Source organism: Gracilinanus agilis, chromosome 1 (genome assembly GCF_016433145.1).
Source record: "Gracilinanus agilis isolate LMUSP501 chromosome 1, AgileGrace, whole genome shotgun sequence".
In the NCBI taxonomy this organism is placed as follows: domain Eukaryota; kingdom Metazoa; phylum Chordata; class Mammalia; order Didelphimorphia; family Didelphidae; genus Gracilinanus; species Gracilinanus agilis.
The window spans coordinates 190340390-190360191 of NC_058130.1; the positions used below are offsets into that span (position 1 = coordinate 190340390).

General features: G+C 37.0%; 1 protein-coding gene across 1 annotated transcript in view; it reads left to right on the top strand.

The window, feature by feature from the left end:
- PGM5 (phosphoglucomutase 5) overlaps nt 1-19802 on the top strand; it is a 229360-nt gene that overhangs the window by 183102 nt on the left and 26456 nt on the right. Inside the window, exon 10 of the mRNA XM_044659347.1 lies at nt 12427-12561. Within this exon, the coding sequence (XP_044515282.1) occupies nt 12427-12561 (135 nt within the window). The remainder of the gene's footprint in view (nt 1-12426; nt 12562-19802) is intronic.

A 19802-nucleotide genomic window follows, 5' to 3' on the forward strand; every position in this document is an offset into this window, starting at 1 on the left:
ACAAGTTCTAGCCATTTTACTTCTTCAGCATTGCTTATATCTGTCTCCTCTCAAGTTGTATCACAATCGCCCCAACTCACATCCTTATCTCCTCTCACCTAATTTGTTGCAATACCTTCCCAATTGGTCTCCTTGAATCCATTCTCTCCCTTTTCCAACCTATTCTCCACACAGCTGTTAAATTGATATTCCTAAAGTAAAGTTTGGACCATGTCCTGTCTGCTCAAGAAGCTTCCGTGACTTCCCAGTGCCTTTGTTTGGCATTTAAAACCCTTCACAATTTGGCTCTAACTTGTCTTTACATATTGATTTCATGATACTTCCCCTTATGTACTGTACACTCCAGCCAAAATGGCCTTCTGTCATTTCACTTTATATAGTATTCCATCTCCTGCCTTTTTTCATGGGACCTTTGTTACTCCAACCTGGAATCCTCATCTTCTTGTGAATCCTTCACTCTCACGTGAAGGGTCAGCTCAAGAATCCCCTTCAAGAAACCTTTCCCTGATTTTCTCAGACCTTGGAGGGTTACCCAAAACACTTTGTACGTATTTTATGTGATTAATTAATTCATCAAAACCCTTACCTTTCATCTTATAATCAATACTATGTATCAATTCCCAGGCAGAAGAATGCTAAGGGCTAGGCAAGGGGGTAAAGGGACTTGCCCAGGGTCACACAGCTAGGAAGTGTCTGGGGTCAGATTTTAACTCAGATCCTCCTGTTTCCAGGCTCAGTGCCCTATTCACTGTGATACCTACCTGCCCCTTGATGGCTATACATCCCTAATGATGAGATTCATTTGGAAAGGCCATATGACATCATGGAGAAAATATAAAATATTGATACTTCTACTTAATAAGAGTGTAAACTTGCACAAGTATGTTCACTACTCTGAGCCTCTGAGCATTTTATTTATTTGAATTTTGGACTGAATGATTTCTAATATCCTTTCCAATTTTATTTGACTTTGTCTATGAAGTATTTGAGTATTTGACTTTGCGTATAAAGGTGGTGTCACTACCCTGACAATCTTTATAACACTGTCTTCAAAGTGTTTTCCAATTGTGATTACTTATTCCATGGAACTGTCCACATTCTAATCTGGTCTCCAGTGGCTGGAGTTAGATAGAGTATAGGCTATAGCAACAGACTGGAATTTTTCTCTTCACAAAATAAAACCCACCACTGACAGACACTACGGTTCTAATTATAACTTCTCTATCTCTTTTGTCATTCCCTGGACTGTAACTTGGGGATTTAGATAAATCCACCCTAATTGACCTTCCCAAAGTCAGACCTTGGAGGGTTATAAAAGTGGTTATAAACAAATGGCCACCTACATAGGGAAGAACCTCAGTGGAGAGAATGCTCAAAGAAAAAGGTGCCATGTTTGAAGTCATTTCTTGGAAAATTCAGAACTAACCAGCAATCTCTTTTTGTTTTAAGCTTCAGAGTTGAAAAAAAAACTTTCTAAAGTACATTTAAACATTTCTCTGCCTAATTCAGTATAATCTATGGGGAAAATTAAATATCATTTTGTTTGTTTTTGATGGTTTAGTGGTCTTGCAGCATCTTGAGGTAATTTTTTTGAAGCTTAATTTTTTAATTTTAGCATCATGTTGGATTTTGAAAAAATAAAAACCCTTACCTTCTATCTTAGAACCAATACTAAGTATAATTTCAATGAAGAAGAGTTGGTAAGGGCTAGGCAATTTGGGTTAAGTGACCTGCTGGGGTCACATCAGTAGGAAGTGTCTGAGATCAGATTTGAACCCAGGATCTCCTATCTCCAGTCCTAGCTCTCATCTATTGAGCCACTTAATGGTTCCATCATGTTGTATTTTAAGTCAGAGGATCAGAATTCCAAATTTGACTCTTTTACATATACTACTTCTGTGATCTGGTATAAGCAATCTAACCTCCCCAGACCTTAGTTTTCTAATCTGTAAAATGAGGGGTTGGAATTAGATGACTTCTTAGGTTCCTTCCAACTCTAAATCTAAGATCCTTTGACCTCTCAGGCAAATCAGTCACAGTGTCCTCATACCTAAAATATGGGCACTACCACTCCCTACTTCAATAAAGTTGTTTTTCAAAACATACTTTGTATTTCTTAAAGTATATCTAAAGGATCCACTGGAGAAGGAAATGGCAGACCACGCTATTATCCTTAAAAAAAAAACCCAGGGGGCAGCTGGGTAGGTCAGTGGATTGAAAGTCGGGCCTAGAGATGGGAAGTCCTAGGTTCAAATCCGGCCTCAGACACTTCCCAGCTGTGTGACCTTGGGTGAGTCACTTGACTCTCATTGCCCACCCTTACCACTCTTCCACCAAGGAGCCAATACACAGAAGTTAAGGGTTTAAAAAAACAAAACAAAACCCAATGCTGTGTATTGATTCCAAGGCAGAAGAGCAGTAAAAGCTAGGCAATGGGGGTTGTAATTTGCCCAGGGTCAAAGAGCTAGGAAATGTCTGAATCCAAATTTGAACCCAGGACCTCCCATCTCTAGGCCTGGCTCTCAATCTACTGAGCTATCCAGCCGTCCTCCCAATATCCTTTCCAAGAAAACTCCATGTATAGCTATGGTCTTACAGGGTCATGAAGAGTCAGACACAACCAAATACCTTTTAACATTCTATATAACTACAAGTTTTTATTGGTACTATTATTTGAGAATGGAATTTTAAAAATTTCTACTTAAATGAGAAATTCTTATTAGTTGAATTCTGGTGGCTTTGTTATAATGACTCTCCCTGCCCAAGCTTATCATTATAAAAAATAACGTTTTGGGGCAGATAGGTGACTCAGTGGATAGAGAGTCAGGCCTGGAGGTGGGCAGTTCTGAGTTCAAATTTGACCTCAGACACTTTCTAGCTGAGGGAACTTAGACCCAATTGCCTAGACCTTACTGCTCTTCTGCCTTGGAACAAATACTTAGTATTGATCTAAGACAGAAAGTTAAGAGTTTGGTGGTGAAAAAAGAATAACATCTAGCCTTTCTTGGTAGTGTGAGTTATCTAAGATATTTTCAGCTGTGGTCTAGTGTAGCAGTAATCTAAAGTCATGGAAATGTATCAGCTGTTATTTCCTTCTCTGACACAAATACCTCTGTATGGGTAGTTGTCAAGCAGTTATCACCAGGAAAAGTAACTACAAAGGAGAAAAGCTGGAAACTAGCACAGGAACTGACAGAGGAAGCTACCACTGTTGGTTGGGTGGAGCAGGTATGAATCCAAAACATCTTACGGATGTAGTCAGCATTCTTTGAACAGGAAACAAAAGCCAGATGAGCAGTTCATTAGCAGAAGAGAAATTGGAATGGGTGGTGCCTTGTACCTAAATTGATTATCAGTATCCAGGTGAGCAAGGCTTCTGGATTTTATGTTCCCTATTTTGTTCCAGTTGCCACTGAAGACTCATCAAGATCTTATGAGGCAACATGGTACACTGGAGAGAGCATTTGGTGTTGAAGGCAGAGGATATCATGGCAGGGACTGTCTTTTGACTTTCTTTGTATCTCTAGAACTTAACTACAGTGCCTGACAGATAGTAGGCATTTAATAAATACTTCTTAACTTAAAAAACCCCAAATAAAACCACCTTCATCTTCCATCTCAGAATCAATACTGTATATTGGTTCCAAGGCAGAAGGGTAGTAAGGTCTAGGCAATGGGGGTTAAGTGAGTTGCCCAGGATCACATAGCTAGGAAGTGTCTGAGGCCGGATTTGAACCCAGGACATCCAGTCTCTGAAACTTGGTTTCAAACCACTAAACTACCTACCTGTACCCTGCTTATTAACTCATTAACTAACCGACCAGTAATGCTTACTACCTCTGTGTCCTTGGATAAATCACTTTGCCTCCCTCTACCCCAGTTTCCTCAGCTGTAAAATGAGGATGTTAGACAAGATGATCTCTGAGGTCCTAGTCCTAGATATGTGAACTTCCGGGAAGACAATTTGATCTTAATTCAGCTTTATAGATTAAGGCTAGACTTCTTTGAGGTGTTCAGCAGTGAGAAAGATCAGGATTGTATGTATAGGGTGTTCAGGGACTAGAACTTCTGTTCATTGATCTTTGAGGTCTACCTAAAACCCATCCCTTGTCTGTGGCTTCAAGAAGGTAGAGCATGAACAGGAGCTTACCTCAACAAACCCTCTTGGAAAATGGGCTAAACCAGGTTGAGGGTAGCCAACAGACCTCCAAACCACTGGTGAGTTAGGGAGATGTCTGTGCCAACCATATGAAGACTTCCCCAGTGGAATGGGTGGATCACAACAATTTGTTCTAATGACCTTATAAAAAGCAGCTGAAACAGGTGCTGTGGAGTGCTTAGAACTTGGTCAGACATCAAAGATGCCAAGTTCATCCACTGCATTCCGAGCCATTGCCAACCATCCTTACTTTTGTTTTGCCATTGGACTTTGATGACACTGGAAGAATGAGGCTGATGACTTTGTGCAAGTCTGCCTTGCTTAAATAAGCAGGTCAAGACATCACCCTGTTTCAGCATTGGCCCTCTTCAAAAACCAAAGGATGAACAACATGTGTTTATATATACACACAATTTAAATATACATATGTATATATTTTAAAATATAAAGATTTTTAAAAAATCATTGTATTTTCAGTTCCAACACTTCTTTCTCCCTCCCCCTCCTACTCATTAAGAAGGTAAGAAAAACAAAACCTATTTCAAATATGCATAGTCACGCAAAACAAACTCTCACTTTGGTCAGGTCCAAAATCTGTACGTATGTCTCTCTATGCATGTATATACATATGTGCATGTGTTTATGTATTTTGTTGTTGTCATTTTTCAGTTGTATCCAATTCTTTGTGGTCTCATTTGAGTTTTCTTGGCAAATATACAGGGTATTTTGCCATTTCCTTTTCCAGTTCATTTTACAGATGAGGAAACTGAGGCAAATGATTTCCCCCCCCCCAGGGTCATATGGCTAGTAAGTGTCTGAGGCCAGATGTGAACAGATTTGAACTTAAGAAGATGAGTCAGATGGCACTGTGCTATCTCACTGCTGTTGAATATATGTATGTGTGTGTACATATAATATGTGTGTCGTAATCTGCAGTCTAAGTGCATCAACTTAGGTGGATAGCATGTTTCATTATGAGTCCTTTGAAACTGTGCTTGGTCATTGTGTTGATCAGAGTTACTAAGTCTTTAAAAATTTATTATCTTTACAATATTGCTATTGTCGCATAAATTGTTCTCCTGGTTCTGCTCATTTGACTTTGCATTAGTTATATAAGTCTTCTTAGGTTTTTTCTGAATATGTTCCCTCATTATTTCTTTTTTAAATAATATTTTATTTTTCTCCAATTACATGTAACAGTAATTCTAACATTTTAACATTCTTTAAAAATTTTTTGGATTCCAAATTCTCTCCTTCCCTATTTCTCCCTACCTCTCTGAGACAGTAAGCAATCTGATATTGATTTTACATTTGCAATCATGAAAAACATTTTTCCCATTAGTCTTTTGTAGAAGAGATCTCAAATGGTGAAGAAGGAGGAAAAGAATAGAAAGAGAGGGGGGAAGGAGAGAGGAAGGAAGGAAGGAAGGAAGGAAGGAAGGAAGGAAGGAAGGAAGGAAGGAAGGAAGGAAAGAAGGAAGGAAGGAAGGAAGGAAAGAAGGAAAATATTATTAATCTCTTAATTTTCATTAACCTCTAACTGACATTTAGTATCTCCTTTAATTATGGGCATAGGAAACAAAACATTAATCTTAGAAGGGGTTCATAGACTTCATCAGATTGCCAAAGGGAAACATGATTCAAAAAGGATTAGAACTAGATGATTCTTTTTGGTAAAGATTTTATTTTACCAATTACCTGTAATAATAATTTTCCTCACAAGTTTTCTGTAGTTATATGATCCAAATTGTCTCCCTCCTTTCCTTTAATTTGCATTTCACTAATCAAGAGTAATTATAACCCCTTCCTGGAGCTGGTAAGCAATTTGATCTGAGATGTATTTCTATTATTATACAAAATGTATTTTCACATTATTCATTTTTGTAAGAGAATAATCACATAAAACCAAAATCCCAACTTAAAAACCCACTTAAACAAAAGTGAAAAATAATATGCTTTAATCTGCATCCTGATTCCAACACTGAACTATATTATTTTAAATTCACTTACATCTCTAAAATCCAACCTGCAATTCATTCATCCCTGAATTTGCTGCTTCTATATTCTATTCTACATTTGCTTCAATTATATACATTATATATACATATATAGTTATCTCTTCCACATTGTGATTTCCCCTATCATGGTTTCAGTATATCACAGGTTGGCATAAGAAATTAAATGGGAATTTGGGGGGGAGTTGTGCAGAAACCACAGATGACACACAAAGGTCAGCAGACAACACAGAAACTCAGAAATGCAGAAAATATATGTGTAATATTGTATGATAACATGTTCTATCTTTTAATATCATAAACATACACCTCAAGCACCCCATAAAAGGAAAAGAAAAAATTCAGACTTCTTTTCTGATATCAAGGGAGGGCCAAAATTTTTTATGTGGATTTTCTAGATTTCAGTAGTGCCATGTCCCTAGCTCCCATAATATGGAATAATTCATATAGGTGTATGTGTGTGTTTACATATACATACATATAAGTGTACATATATATACATATATATTTAAGTATGGTATGAATAAACCTAGTTCAATATCTTGTCCCATTTTTCTCTGGGATAGACACTCTGTCTTTGGACAATTGTTATGATTATAACAATGAATTTTGTTAGCTCATGAATCCTTCTATTTTTCCTGATAAAAATATGTCTTTTACTCTTGAAACAAAAATTCTGACAAACTTTCACAAGCCAGAATCATGCCCAGGTTCTTGCCCTAACTTAAGTATGACTTTTGTTCCATATTTACTCATGAAATATTCATTGGGCGCCAACTATATTCAGGATACTAGATGCTAGATATTGGAAAGGAGGTGGTATGTGAGTGTATGTGGAATATTTGTTAGAAATTACTTTATCAGATGTTTCAGTGGATAGAACTACAACAGGAAGTCCATATGTGGGACAACACTATTTATGGTTTTATAATTCTTAAGACTGTGTGGGAAAATATTAAATTTCAGGGAAAGTCACAAGGAATTTGATCTAGTGTTTTTTGAATCTGTAATGAGTTAAACATCTTCCCTGAAAAGCATCCAGTTCAATTTTTTTCAATTTAATAAACATGTATTAAATACCTACTATGTGCTAGGAAATGTGATGTCTTATGGAGACAAAGAAAAGATTTTGAGGAGCTTGCAATCTATTCAAATAGAAGTTTCTCTAACAGTGACTTGAATGGTGCTTTTTATTTCTTTTGAAGTTCTATTGATACCTTTTTGGAGGGGAGAAACACCCATTTCTGGATATATTCTCAACCCACCTGCCTATTGAGTCTTCCCTTGTAACAGGATAAAGCAGCCAATCCAAAGCAATGATCAGAATACGCATCTGACAAACAAACATATCTGACAAGATATACAGTCTTTATACCCATCGTCCTTGCTCTCTCCAACATATAGAGGGAGATGCATTTTCCTTTTATTTCTTCGGAGACAAGACTGTTCATCATGATCTAGAATACACTTGAAAAATAAGTTTTCATCGCTAATGTCAACCTCTCAGAGTAATCAACACCTAGCACATACCGAACAGTCAATAAATGCTACTTTGCTAACTGTGTATAAAATGCTTTTGTCAACCTTAAAGTGATATATACAATTTATCTATTTGTTCATGGCGGCTTTTCTGGCCTCCTTGAATCAAGCTGCCTATGAAGACAGCTGCTGGTGGTGATTTCAGCAGGAAGGCTGATGAAAGCGTGAGTTTGTTACTAATATCATTCCTGTATTTATATTGGAAAATGTCCTAGTTCCTTCATTTGGTGCTTGGGCTTTTGTTGGCCCTGCAGTCTCTGTGTCTGTCTTACACAATGCAGATCAGTTCCACATAGAGCAAGAGGTCTTAACCAGGCGTCCATGGACCCTTAGAGTCCAGGGATATATTTTAGTGGTTCGTAAAGTTGCTTGATAAAAATGTTACATCTTTACTTTTACTACCTCTAGCTCAAATTTAACATTTCTCCATTATGAATGTAGGCAGTAAATCATAGCAATGTTATTTCATCAGATCACCGAAGGGGTCCATGTCACAATGAGGTGTAGGGGGAACCAGGTGTCATTAGAAGGTATAGTCTGAGACTTGGTATCAGGAAAATTGAGTTCAAATCCCATCTCAGATACTTACCAGCTGTGTGTCTATGAGCAAGTAAACATTTACTCTCTTTGTGCCTCTGTTTCCATGGGTAAAACAATAGCACCTACTTCCTAGGATTATTTTGAGGACTAAATTAATTAATGTATAAAGAACTTTGCAAATCTTAAAGTTCTCTATGGTATACTTTCAGTATGTACTTTTGATCAAAGAGCAAAATCTATATTTAAATGGACACAATATTATTGTTAAAATATTATTATTATTGGCTTTTAAGTGTTTCGTTTTATTGCCCTGTGTTTCTCTAAGGGAACTGGATCTATTCTCTCACCAAGATTCTGTATCTCTGGATTCTGTATGTCTTCCCCTCTGTAGTTCTTCCTAACATAAACAAATGCTCCAGATGATTGGGACGTGTAAAAGCACTGCTTTTTCTGGGACCAAACCTGAATGTCCAAGTTTCTTTCATCATTGATAGATATTAATATGAAAGACACTGGGGCTTAAGTGCCATGATTCTTGGTTAACTGTCTTCTTTTAAAGCAATTGAATCCTTCACCCCTGAGACCCTTGTGTTCTCCTGGCCTCCTTCCTTTCCCCGTATTGTTTTCTCTTTGAGGAATTTTATTAGAATACAGTTCTTATCGCAGGCTTTGCCAGCTAGTCTCATTAGTTAGGGAGAAGAGCAAATAGATAGATTTCAATTCAAATGTGAATGATGCTCTCTTTTTATGGTTCTTATCTCATTCCAAAAAAGTTTATCAAGGACCATGCTGAGTACAATCCTCATTCTTGGGGTGGTCATAAAATTTTTGCTGGAAGATGGTATAAATATTAAAAATGATAAAGGCCTCCCCAAGTCTAAAAACCCAGAAATGGAAACCAGTTGGACCATGTTGGATCACGGGAAATGTAGTTTTGATACATTTCCCATGTCCATAGAAATATATACATTTTTAGATGGCATTTCCCAAATTTCACTTTTACAATGGTTTCTGCTTTTTACCTTACAGTTGAGTAATATCGCTTACATTTCATCCTCACAACAAGCTTATGAGTCAGATAGTAAAATTGTTCATGTCTCCATTTTATAATGAAGAAATCTAAGGCTACTCAGTCTCAATCCAGTCATGTGCACTTAGGTTCCAACATCAGCCATTAGCTGATTCATGGCCTGAATAAGTTGAATGAAAAAGCTGCCCATGGTGTTTTTCAGGTGATAGTGGTCAAGTGGGACTGAGATAAGAGTCCTAGGCATTGGTCTGTCACACTAAAAAAGTTAGGTATTAAGGAGGGGTCTGAGATAAGAAGGACAAAGAAAATCCAAGGTAGTGAGGTGGTCCAGTGGGCATAGTATTGGACTTGGAGTCGAGGAAATCTGAGCTTGAATTCTACCTCAGATATTTACTAGATATGTGACTCCCAAAAAATCAGTTGATCTCTCTCAGCCACATTTTCTTCATCTGTCAGTGGGGATGATAATAGGCAGTGGTGTGCTGGTAAAATGTTTGACTCTCCAGGGGGAAAAAACTTGGGCACAGGATACTCTTTTAAGTTATGTATTACTAATGTTTTCCCAATCATTTTCTTAAGGTTATATAATCACAAAATAGTAAACTAAGCCATGAGTTAGTATTTTACTGATTTCTAGTATAAATACTCATACTGAAATTTGACAGTTTATTCTTAAGAGCTGGTGGGTGCTGACTCCTGCACACCTCTGATAGCATCTACTTCCCAGTGTTGTGAGGATCAAATGAGATAACCGATAAAAGGCATTTTTCAAAACTTGAAGCACAATATAAATTCTTGGTATATTTATAATCACAAAAAGGGAGATTCCTAGAAGTTAAAAGCAGGGAGAGACCTTAGATTTCTTCTAACACTTTCATTTTATAAGCAAGATGTCCCACAGTTGTAAAGTAACTTGAATTCACAAAGCTAGTTAATAGCAGTAGGTAGGTTCAAGATAGGATTTACGAAAGAAACAGAATTTCTTGTTCAGTTGTATCTGGTTCCTCATGAACCCACTTGGAGTTTTCTTGGCAAAGATATTGGAGTGGTTGGCCATTTCCCTCTCCAGCTCATTTTTGCAGATGAAGAAACTGAGGCAAATAGGGTTATGTTTCTTGCCCAGGGTCACACAGTTAGTAAGTATCTGAGTACAGCTTTGAACTCAGGTCTTTCTTAATCCAAATCTAGCACTCTACCCACTGTGCCTGCTAGCTGCCCTTAAGAAACAGAATTAGATCTGGTTAAAGTGAAGTAGCAACATCTTTGCCTTCATGCTCTATCCCAGTGACTACTACTTTGGTGTGAGAGAGAACAAGAGCAGATACAAAGTCTGAAGAGATGTCCAGTAATCTCTTTAGAACTCAGCTGAAATTCTGGCACTGAATAATCCATTGTGTCCCTCCATCTCATTAGAATGTAGCCAGTATAAGAAACAAAGAGATTTATTTATAGGAGATAGTGGGTTCAAGCACAAAACCCAAATGAGATATTAAAAAACCCCATGTGTACAATAATATTTATAGCAACTCTTTTTATAGTGGGAAAGAACTAGAAATTGAGGGGTTACTCGTCAACTGAGGAACAACTGAACATGTTATATGAATGTGATGGAATATTATTGTGCTGTAAGAATCAACGAAGGGGATGATTTTAGAGAAACCTGGAAAGACACAAATGAACAGATGAAGAGTAGAGTGAGCAGAACTATGAGAACAATTTATATAATAATAACAGTATTACAAAAACAGTCTTGAAGACTTAAGAACTCTAAACACAGTGACTAACCATGATCTCAGAGGATTTGTGACAAAACATGTGGACCATCTCCTAACAGGTTCAGAGCAGAGAATGAGAAATATTTTGTACTGGGACTTGGTCAATGTGAGAATTTATTTTTGTTCAACTATATACATTTTTAGAAGAATTTTGTTTTTGTTTTTCTTTGTTCAGAGGGAAGGTGGCAATGAGAGAAAGAAGATTTTTATTTATTGAAAAAAATAACATTTAATTAAATGAAGGTGGTAGGAGGGATAATGGTGGTGGGAAAGAAGTTTAACATTAAATTAGATTACTCTAACACAGTTAACTCTATAATCACTATCACTATATGTCTAAGCAAGTCCCCAAATCTTTTTGCTTTAGTTTCCTCATCTAAAAAAAATGAGGCTAATAATAGCACCTACCTCCCTGAGTTATTGAGAGAGCCAAATGAGATAATAATTGTAAAATGCTTAGCACAGGACCTGGTTAAATGTTAGCTGCTATTATGATTATTATTATTAGCCATTAAACATCTGTTAACAGTGATTTGGGGGAAAATAAATCTGAATCTCCACCCATACCTAATTAAGGGAAGAAGCAATTATAGAAAAAAGCCTTGCACTGCTTTCAATGTTAATGTATTATGGTCAGACCAGCTTATCTCTGCAAGAGTGTCATAGTTTACTACATGAAAGGTTGAATACTTGCATGACAGTTAAAACTCCAAGCTTGCAGCAACCCAGTTATATTGGTTCACCATTTCCCCTTCTGTCTCCTTTAGTTGGTGTCCCTGTAGACAATTATTAGGAACTCATCTGACATTTGTGTTCTTATAGTTATCTGGCATGGTATAGACTCTTGTCCTGTACATTTCCAGGACACAGAAAACATATAAAAGTGTTTTGAGTGATAATGATGTATCCTACAGAGTCAGCCTGAGAGCCATCAATTTACCTGACCCTCCACAAATAAGTTTAAACCTCTGTGACTAGAGAACATTGTCCCATCATGGACAATTTGATGACAATACCATAAAATTGACATTGACCACCCAAATGTTTATTAAATGCCATTCCAAACTATTTGCTACACTTTCTTTTTATTCTGTCATCACAAGAAAACATAACCATCTCATAGTTTGTACATTTTCTTGTTGTCCCTCAAATTTCCAAAAACTTCATCAAAAAGTAATAGAATCCAGAAGCAAGTATAAGACATTAAAGTAGTTTGTAGGCCACCTTTAGTGTAGACTTGTCTTTTTTGTCCAGAGCCAGCCCCACTTTCTTTGGGGACATAATTATATGGTAGTTTCCCTAGCTGATTTTCATTTTATATATCCATTTATTCATTAATTTACTTATTTTGTATTTTCTCTTTCCTAGGGTCTCCGGATCATTTTCTCAAATGCGTCCAGGCTCATATTTAGGCTCAGTTCATCCAGTGGTATGAGAGCCACAATCAGGATCTATGCAGAAAGCTATGAGAAGGACCCAAGCAATCATGATAGGGAACCACAGGTAACAGGATTAAATACTACTTGGCACCTGACTTATGCCCAGCTCTAAATTCTGTGATATTTTGTGTCACATGGTTCTTATGCTACTTCAAAAGCACTTGGAATTTTTGTTGCTGGGTTGATTATCCCTTGAAAGAGAGGAGGTTGGGCTCATCTGGAAAAGAGGGCACATGGGTCTGAATTAAGGTGTTGACAAAGTGAGTGGAGGGGAGAGGGAGGTGGATCTGAGAGATATTGTGAAGGTAACAGTTAGGCCTTAGCAGGTAATTTCATTAATATGATGGAGGGAGAGTAAAAAGTTCAGTTCAAATCAATCAAGAAAATCTTGTTGAGTGCCTACTATGTGCCACACACTATTCTAAGCAGTGGGAATACAAAGACAAAAATGAAATTCTCTTTATCTTTAAAGAGTTTATATTCTGTAAGAGGAGATAACATGTATACATGTAAATGAGATATGAGAAATGAAACTAAGTAGTTTGGGACAGTATACTATGTGTTAGAAGAGTCAAGAAAGGCTTCCTGTAAAAGACAGAACTTGAGCTGAATCTTGAAGGAGAATAGAGATTTCAAGAAAAAGAATCCAGGAGAGAAAACATTCTGGGCATAGGAAACATATACTGCAAAGGAATGGAGGTGAGACATGTAGCATTGTATGTACCCAGAACAGAAAGAAGACCAGTATGGCTGGATTTAGAATGGATGAAGAGGAATGATATAGAAGGATGGAAAGGCATGCTAAAGTGTGACTGTGAAGGGCTTTAAATGCCAAAAAAAATTTATATTTGATCCTAGAGGTAACAGGGAACCACTGATGTTTATTGACTATGGGGGTGAAATGATCAGTATTGCACTTTTGGAAAATCACTTGAGAACTGGGTGGAAGATGATTAGTTGTGGGGAGGAGCTTGAATCAGTCAAAAGACTACCTAGGAAGTTATGGCAATAATAGAAGAGAGAGGTGATAATGACCTCAACGAGGGTGGTGGCTATGTGAATAGAGAAGAAAGAATTAATGCAAGAGATGTGGAGATAGGAATGACAAATTTGACAAGTGATTGGATATGTAGGGTAAGTGAAAGCAAAGAGTCGAGAATGGCACTGAGGTTGCAAACATGAGAGTCTGGGCAGGGATGGTGATATTCTTGATCCATAAAGCCTGTTTAGGATTTCCCCTGGAAAGTTCAATGAACTCACTCCTGAATGGAGTTGTTCAGGGTGACCATCCATAGCCATCTAGTAACAGTAATAAGATTAGCCCACCATTCCAAGGGTTCTGAATGAAGAAGTTACTCTTTTCTCCTTGGCTAAGCAAAGGTGTTTATTTTGACAATGGCTATTGTGGTATAGGGCAGAGATGTCTAACTCACTTGCTAGCCCCCTTTGGCTTGCAACACCCTTCAATACAACCTGAACCAGATTAAAATGTAGAGAGGCAGCTAGTTGGCCTGGAGTCAAAAATCTAGCCTCAGACACTGCCTAGCTATATGACCCTGGGCAAATCACTTAACCCCCATTGCCTAGCCCTTACTACCCTTCTGCCTTGGAATTAATGCAAATGTTTTAAGAAAAATGTAACTGGGAATAAAAATATAATAGAGCATAATGTTAATAAATGTCTAAATACAAAGGCAGAGATCCTTATGTATAGTTTAGTTTCTCCATTTGTATTTGAGTTTAGTACCACCAAAAGAGAGGATAGGGACTGTGTCTCTGATTTCATTGGTATATTGCAATGGCTTTCCAACTCTTTGATCTTAGGGAACTTTTGTTTATATTTGTTAAATCTATCAATATTTACTACATTAGAAATTAAAACTGATACATTTTAAAATATTTTAATTCAACCCAATCTACTTCAATAAACATTTATTAAGTACCTGTTATGTGCCTGGCATTTGCTAAACGCTGGGGATATAATGAATAAAAAGAAAAGCAGTCACTGACCTCAAGGAGTTTACAATCTAAAAGGGGGAGAAAATACTCAAAAGGATGAAGAAAAGGGGGCCAATGACAAACATCAGGAAGGGTAGAAATGCAAAGTACAGGGAGCTGAATCCAGTTTTTGCCCTCTATAAAGGAAGGTATTAGGAGGAGTTTAGGTCTCTTCTTTTAACACCTCCAGTTACAGGAGAGAGGAAGTTGTGGGAAGTGGTGTCAATTAAAGTTTGAACTAGCCTGGTGATGAGTTTAGAGATAATGAGCTTATTCTGGCTGGGGTAGTTGAAACCACTCAGGGCAGCAGATGCAAAGTGGAGAAAATTTCATTTAAAAATTAAAGTAATAAACTTGTTAACATAAACAACATATTTTTATGAAAAATAACCCTATTTTCTAAAACAAAAAATTAGTGAGAAGACTAGCATTCTTTTATATCTTATTTGCAAATCTATTTAATGCTTGGCTTAAGAGAAGACAGCTGGATTCTCAAATCACATCTGCTTCTGCATTCAATCTGCTGCAGTATGTTGTTCTCATTAAAGTATATGAAGAAAATCTGGCATCACACATGTATTTAGTTGGAATAAGGAGGAATACTCTCCTAAGCAAAAAAGGAAAATAATTTTGACCCCAAAGAGCCCCTGAAAAGGTCCTGGGATCCCCCCTCAAGTATGCAACCACACTTTGAAAAGTGCTGAAATAGGGAATTTCCTGGGCAAAGAAGCTCCTTATATCTATGCGGCTTTGATATAGGATCAGAGCTTAAACTTGGGGCAGTTTATTCACTGAACCCAGCTTTCCCTATCTGCACAACTAGCTCTCTCTGTTTCTCTTTCTGTAGCTTTTTGTCTCTTTCTTTCCTCTCCTTCCTTTCCCTCTCCCTCTGTCCCTACCAGGATTACAGGGATATGAAGCCTAACCCACTAACAAAGATATTAGCACAAAAGCCAAGCATCCCTAGTCATATAGTTGTAAACATACACATATACATTTGTGTATTTACATGTATATATTCATCTATACATATTATATATACAAATCTCCCTTGAATGGAAAGCCTATGTATATATACTTGATTTCTTATGACAATGTCCATTAATAATTTATATTATACTCAGCTTTCAGTATGTTTATTTTTATATTCTGTGTATAATATGTAATTTATTAAGTTAAATGTTTTGGGAATTTCACAACTAATATTTCCCACCCTATCTCTGGTACTCTCTTGCCTTCAATGCAGCTGAAACATAGCCATTTTCAAGACTAGAGAGATAAATTAGGAATTCCTTATAGGGAGAAAACTATAACTGGGTCAGTGTTCTCTTGAAGGATGGGGAGAAAGGGGTTATCAGGCCTTCCCTGAAAGCAGTAATTCTTGCCACTAAGTCCTTGACTTTGGGTCAATAGTCTATTTCAACTGGAGAGACCAAAAATACATCTGCTTTTGGATCTAGCAAAACAGTTGGTTTAGAGACAGGTGGCTGTTCTCCAGTTTTCTTCTTGTAGGCCTCTTCCTTTAGATTTGTTACACATGCATGTTTATAGATAGACACAGGCAAAACTTTTTATTTTATTTTTAAAGAAATCTTTGCCAGTGTTTTAATAATAATTTTTTAAAAAAGAAACTGGGTCCCTCTTTTCTCGCTCCCAGTAGATATAATTGGGGCAGGAAGGTGGGAGATGGGAGTGTGGTTTTTATCAATAAGAAAAAAATAGGAAGAGAATTTGAGCCAAACTTGGGTAGTTTGCCTGTCACCCTATATACCTATAATCTCCCTAGTTCAGAGATCTGGGGAGGGGGGGTGGACACCTGGAACTCCCCCTTCTAATTCCCCCTCCCAGAATCTGCCCCACTTTTCATACCTACCCATCCTGCTCCCAACCAAGGGGAAGGATATATAGCTGACTTGGAGAAACAGCTCAATATCCATTTGTGCCTTCTCTAGTAGCAGTACCCTATAACGAACTCTAAACCATCAGCACATACTTCTCCCATAGCCCCACTCTGGGCTTCCTCTAAGTATAAGGTTACTGTCATCAACTAAACTTTCCCACTTAACCTTTTCCCAGAAAGGAATTCATTAGTGTACTAGCAAGAACTTGGCTTTACTGGGTCCACACTGTGCCTTATGTTATCCAGTGAACCATGTGAATGATGGCTCCTGAGTGATATTAAACAGGTCATTTAGATAAGCTTCTTCCAGGCATAGTTAACTGAGTTTTAATCTTTCAAGTACACATTCAAATCAGTGATATTTCTTCTATAAAAACAGACCTTTTAAAATGGTCTTATATATTAACCGCATACTACTTTCTATCTATTTCCATAATAAATTTGTCAAGTTACAAATTAGAGCAAGATTTAAAGAACTAAGAATGCCCAAGTATGTTTTTTCTTTCTTTCAATTTAATTGTTTCAGTCACTGTTGAACTAAACTTGAGTTTTTCACTTTCATGGCCCTTTGGTATTTGTGGGCCTATTGACATCTTCCCTTGTTTCTACCTGCTCTCTCTTTTGGGAGAAAGGGATATCTTAGCAAGATGCCCTCATTTTATCAAAGAAAAATGACCCAATGTTAGCTCCACTTACTGTTTTAGTATCTAGAAGTCGAATTCTGCTCTGTGATAGACTTGAGGCCTTAAATTACTCCTTTAGTCTTTTTTATCTTGTTTTTTATTCTATGCTGCAACAGAGGAAAGTCTGAATCATAATTATTCCCTATTGATCATCATATACTCTTAAGTGAGTTCCTTCTAAACAAGGATTGCTTAAGAAGATGTATTATACCTTTCATATTAATATTTATTCTTTGTATATAAAGTGAGGGTTTTAATTTTTGCATAGACATTCAATTTTAACTAATTTTCTTTTTCAACACATCTATTTCTTTCTTAAACATATAAGATCATTTGTGTTAAAGCATTTGAACAGAACTGATTTAAAACAGAATCATATAGTGACTTCATTAGGAGCATTCATAAATAGTTTGAAATAAGTGACTGTGAAAACTGTGTATAAACAGAGTGTATAAACAGAGTGTATATTTATATAAGTGTATAAACAGAGGTAGCTAGGTGGCTCAGTGGACAGGGTGCTAGGCTTGGAAATGGGAGGTTCTGGGCTCACATCCGGCCTCAGACACTTCCTAGCTGTGTGACCCTGGGCAAGTAATTTAACCCCAAAGACCTAGCCCCCTTGCTGCTCTTCTGTCTTAGAATTGGTACTAAGATTGAAGGAAAGGTTTAAAAAAAGAAAGCAAGAAAGAAAAGAATATATGAACATTAATCTAAGATTCAGAATCATTTCCCATAGTACCAAGAAAACCATACAATTAATAATTTGTGCATTTCATCTATAAATATACGCTTTAGAACTTTTTCATATAACAGTCATAGTAGTGCCGCCTCTTTTAAATTGATACTTTATTTCTTACCTTTGTAGCACTCTCTCTGTGATATTTCCTCAACCTATATTCACATTCATTATAGAGGTCCCCAGGAGGTGGCTTAGGTTCTAGAATTACCTTGGGTTCTAGGTTAGTCTAGAGGTCCTGTCTCTTACAATTATTGTTCACATACCACAACCACTGTTTTCTCCCAACAGTCAAACCAGTAAATAGCATTAGCTCAAAGCAATGGTATTTTCTACAAGGAATAAGAATAATAACTACAAAACATTGGCTCCATGAACCTTGAGTGTCCCCTTCTGCAAATATAGACAATAGTAAGATTGGACATAAGCTTGAAGTACTCATGTAACCAAAGCCAATAACTCTTCTGATATTACTAAATTCTGGAGATCTTTCTCTCCTGAGGTGTCTCCTCAAAGCTACACTCTGAATCTCTCCTATACTGGTTATTCAACTCCTCACCGGGCACAATGACTCTTGTGAATCCATAGTCAACCCTCTTCTCTGCTGCCAGGCATCATGCTCCTTTTCATTTCTTCTTATCCCAAATGACTATTTCTCTGTATGCATGTCTTTCTGGAGTTTGTGTCTCTGCTTTCTTATCTATGCCTCAAAGTCTCCAACTGGCTCTCCAGCTGTTGGATCGATTTTTGTCTTCCTCTGGGCAGGTAAGTTTCAGCTACTAGATGATAATGGCCATTGGGGGGGTTAAGGGAAGGAAAAAAAAATCCTTCCTCCCCATTTAAGAGGAAAAGAACTAGGTTTTCCCCTAATGCTGGCTCTTCTATACATTCAAACTGATTGAATTTTTAAAAGTTCATCTGGAGGTAAGTTCATCCAATTACATTTATTTCTTCTGACTCGGTTAGAAAGAAGTACTTATAATTCATAAAGGGATAATACATGAATACATCTCTGATGACATCTTAAAGCTACATAACTGATTTGGAGTGGGAAGAGAATCAATTCTCCCCCACATACACATACCTTACATCTACAAGATAGGTTTTATCTATCGATATGTGAAAGAATCACAAGAATCTCTGAAACAGAATTTCAAGGGCCACTTAATACAATTCGTACCTCAGTGAGGATCCTTTCTACATCATCTTTGATTATTGGCCATCTAGCCTCTGTTTCACAACTTCTAAGAGGAGGCAATCTATTCCAAAAGACAGTTCTAATCAAAAGGTTTCCTCCTCCCTTCTTCTATATTGGGTTAAAATATATTTTCAAATATTGTTGAAATATCCATTTCTTTTATTCTGGCACCAAGAACAACTTTAATCTTCCATTTAATAGCCACTAAAAGCTTGAAGAAAACTCTCATGCTCCTCCTTATTCTTTTCTTCTTCAGACTAAACGTACCCTATTTCTTTGGCTACTTGTCATTCAGCATGTTTTACCATGGTCCTGAATCTCCTCCATCTGTCCCCACCTATTTTGATGATTTTTCCTTTTCTAAATATGTCCTAGATTATTAATTCACTATCTGAAATGAAGCACCCAGAATTGATCATCTTATTCCAGGTGTGGTTTAGCTAGGGCAAAGTACAGAGGGACTATACATCCGTCTTTCTGACTATTCTGTTTCTTTTAATGTGATTTTAGGCTATAGTTAATCTTTTTGGCTGCTCTGACAGTCTTAACTCATGATGAGAATTCAGACTTCCAAACCCCTCAGGTCTCTTTCACATGAACTTTTGTCAACATAGTAATGTTTCCCCTATCTTATATTTGTGCAGCATTTTTTTTCTTTTTTCTTTTTTTTGCCCAAGTGTTTTAAATATAAGCTTATTAGATACAGCCTGACATTATGGTCTCTTGAGATATCTTTGAGTTCTCATTCTACCATTTATTATGTTAGCAATTATGCTCATCTTTGGGTCAC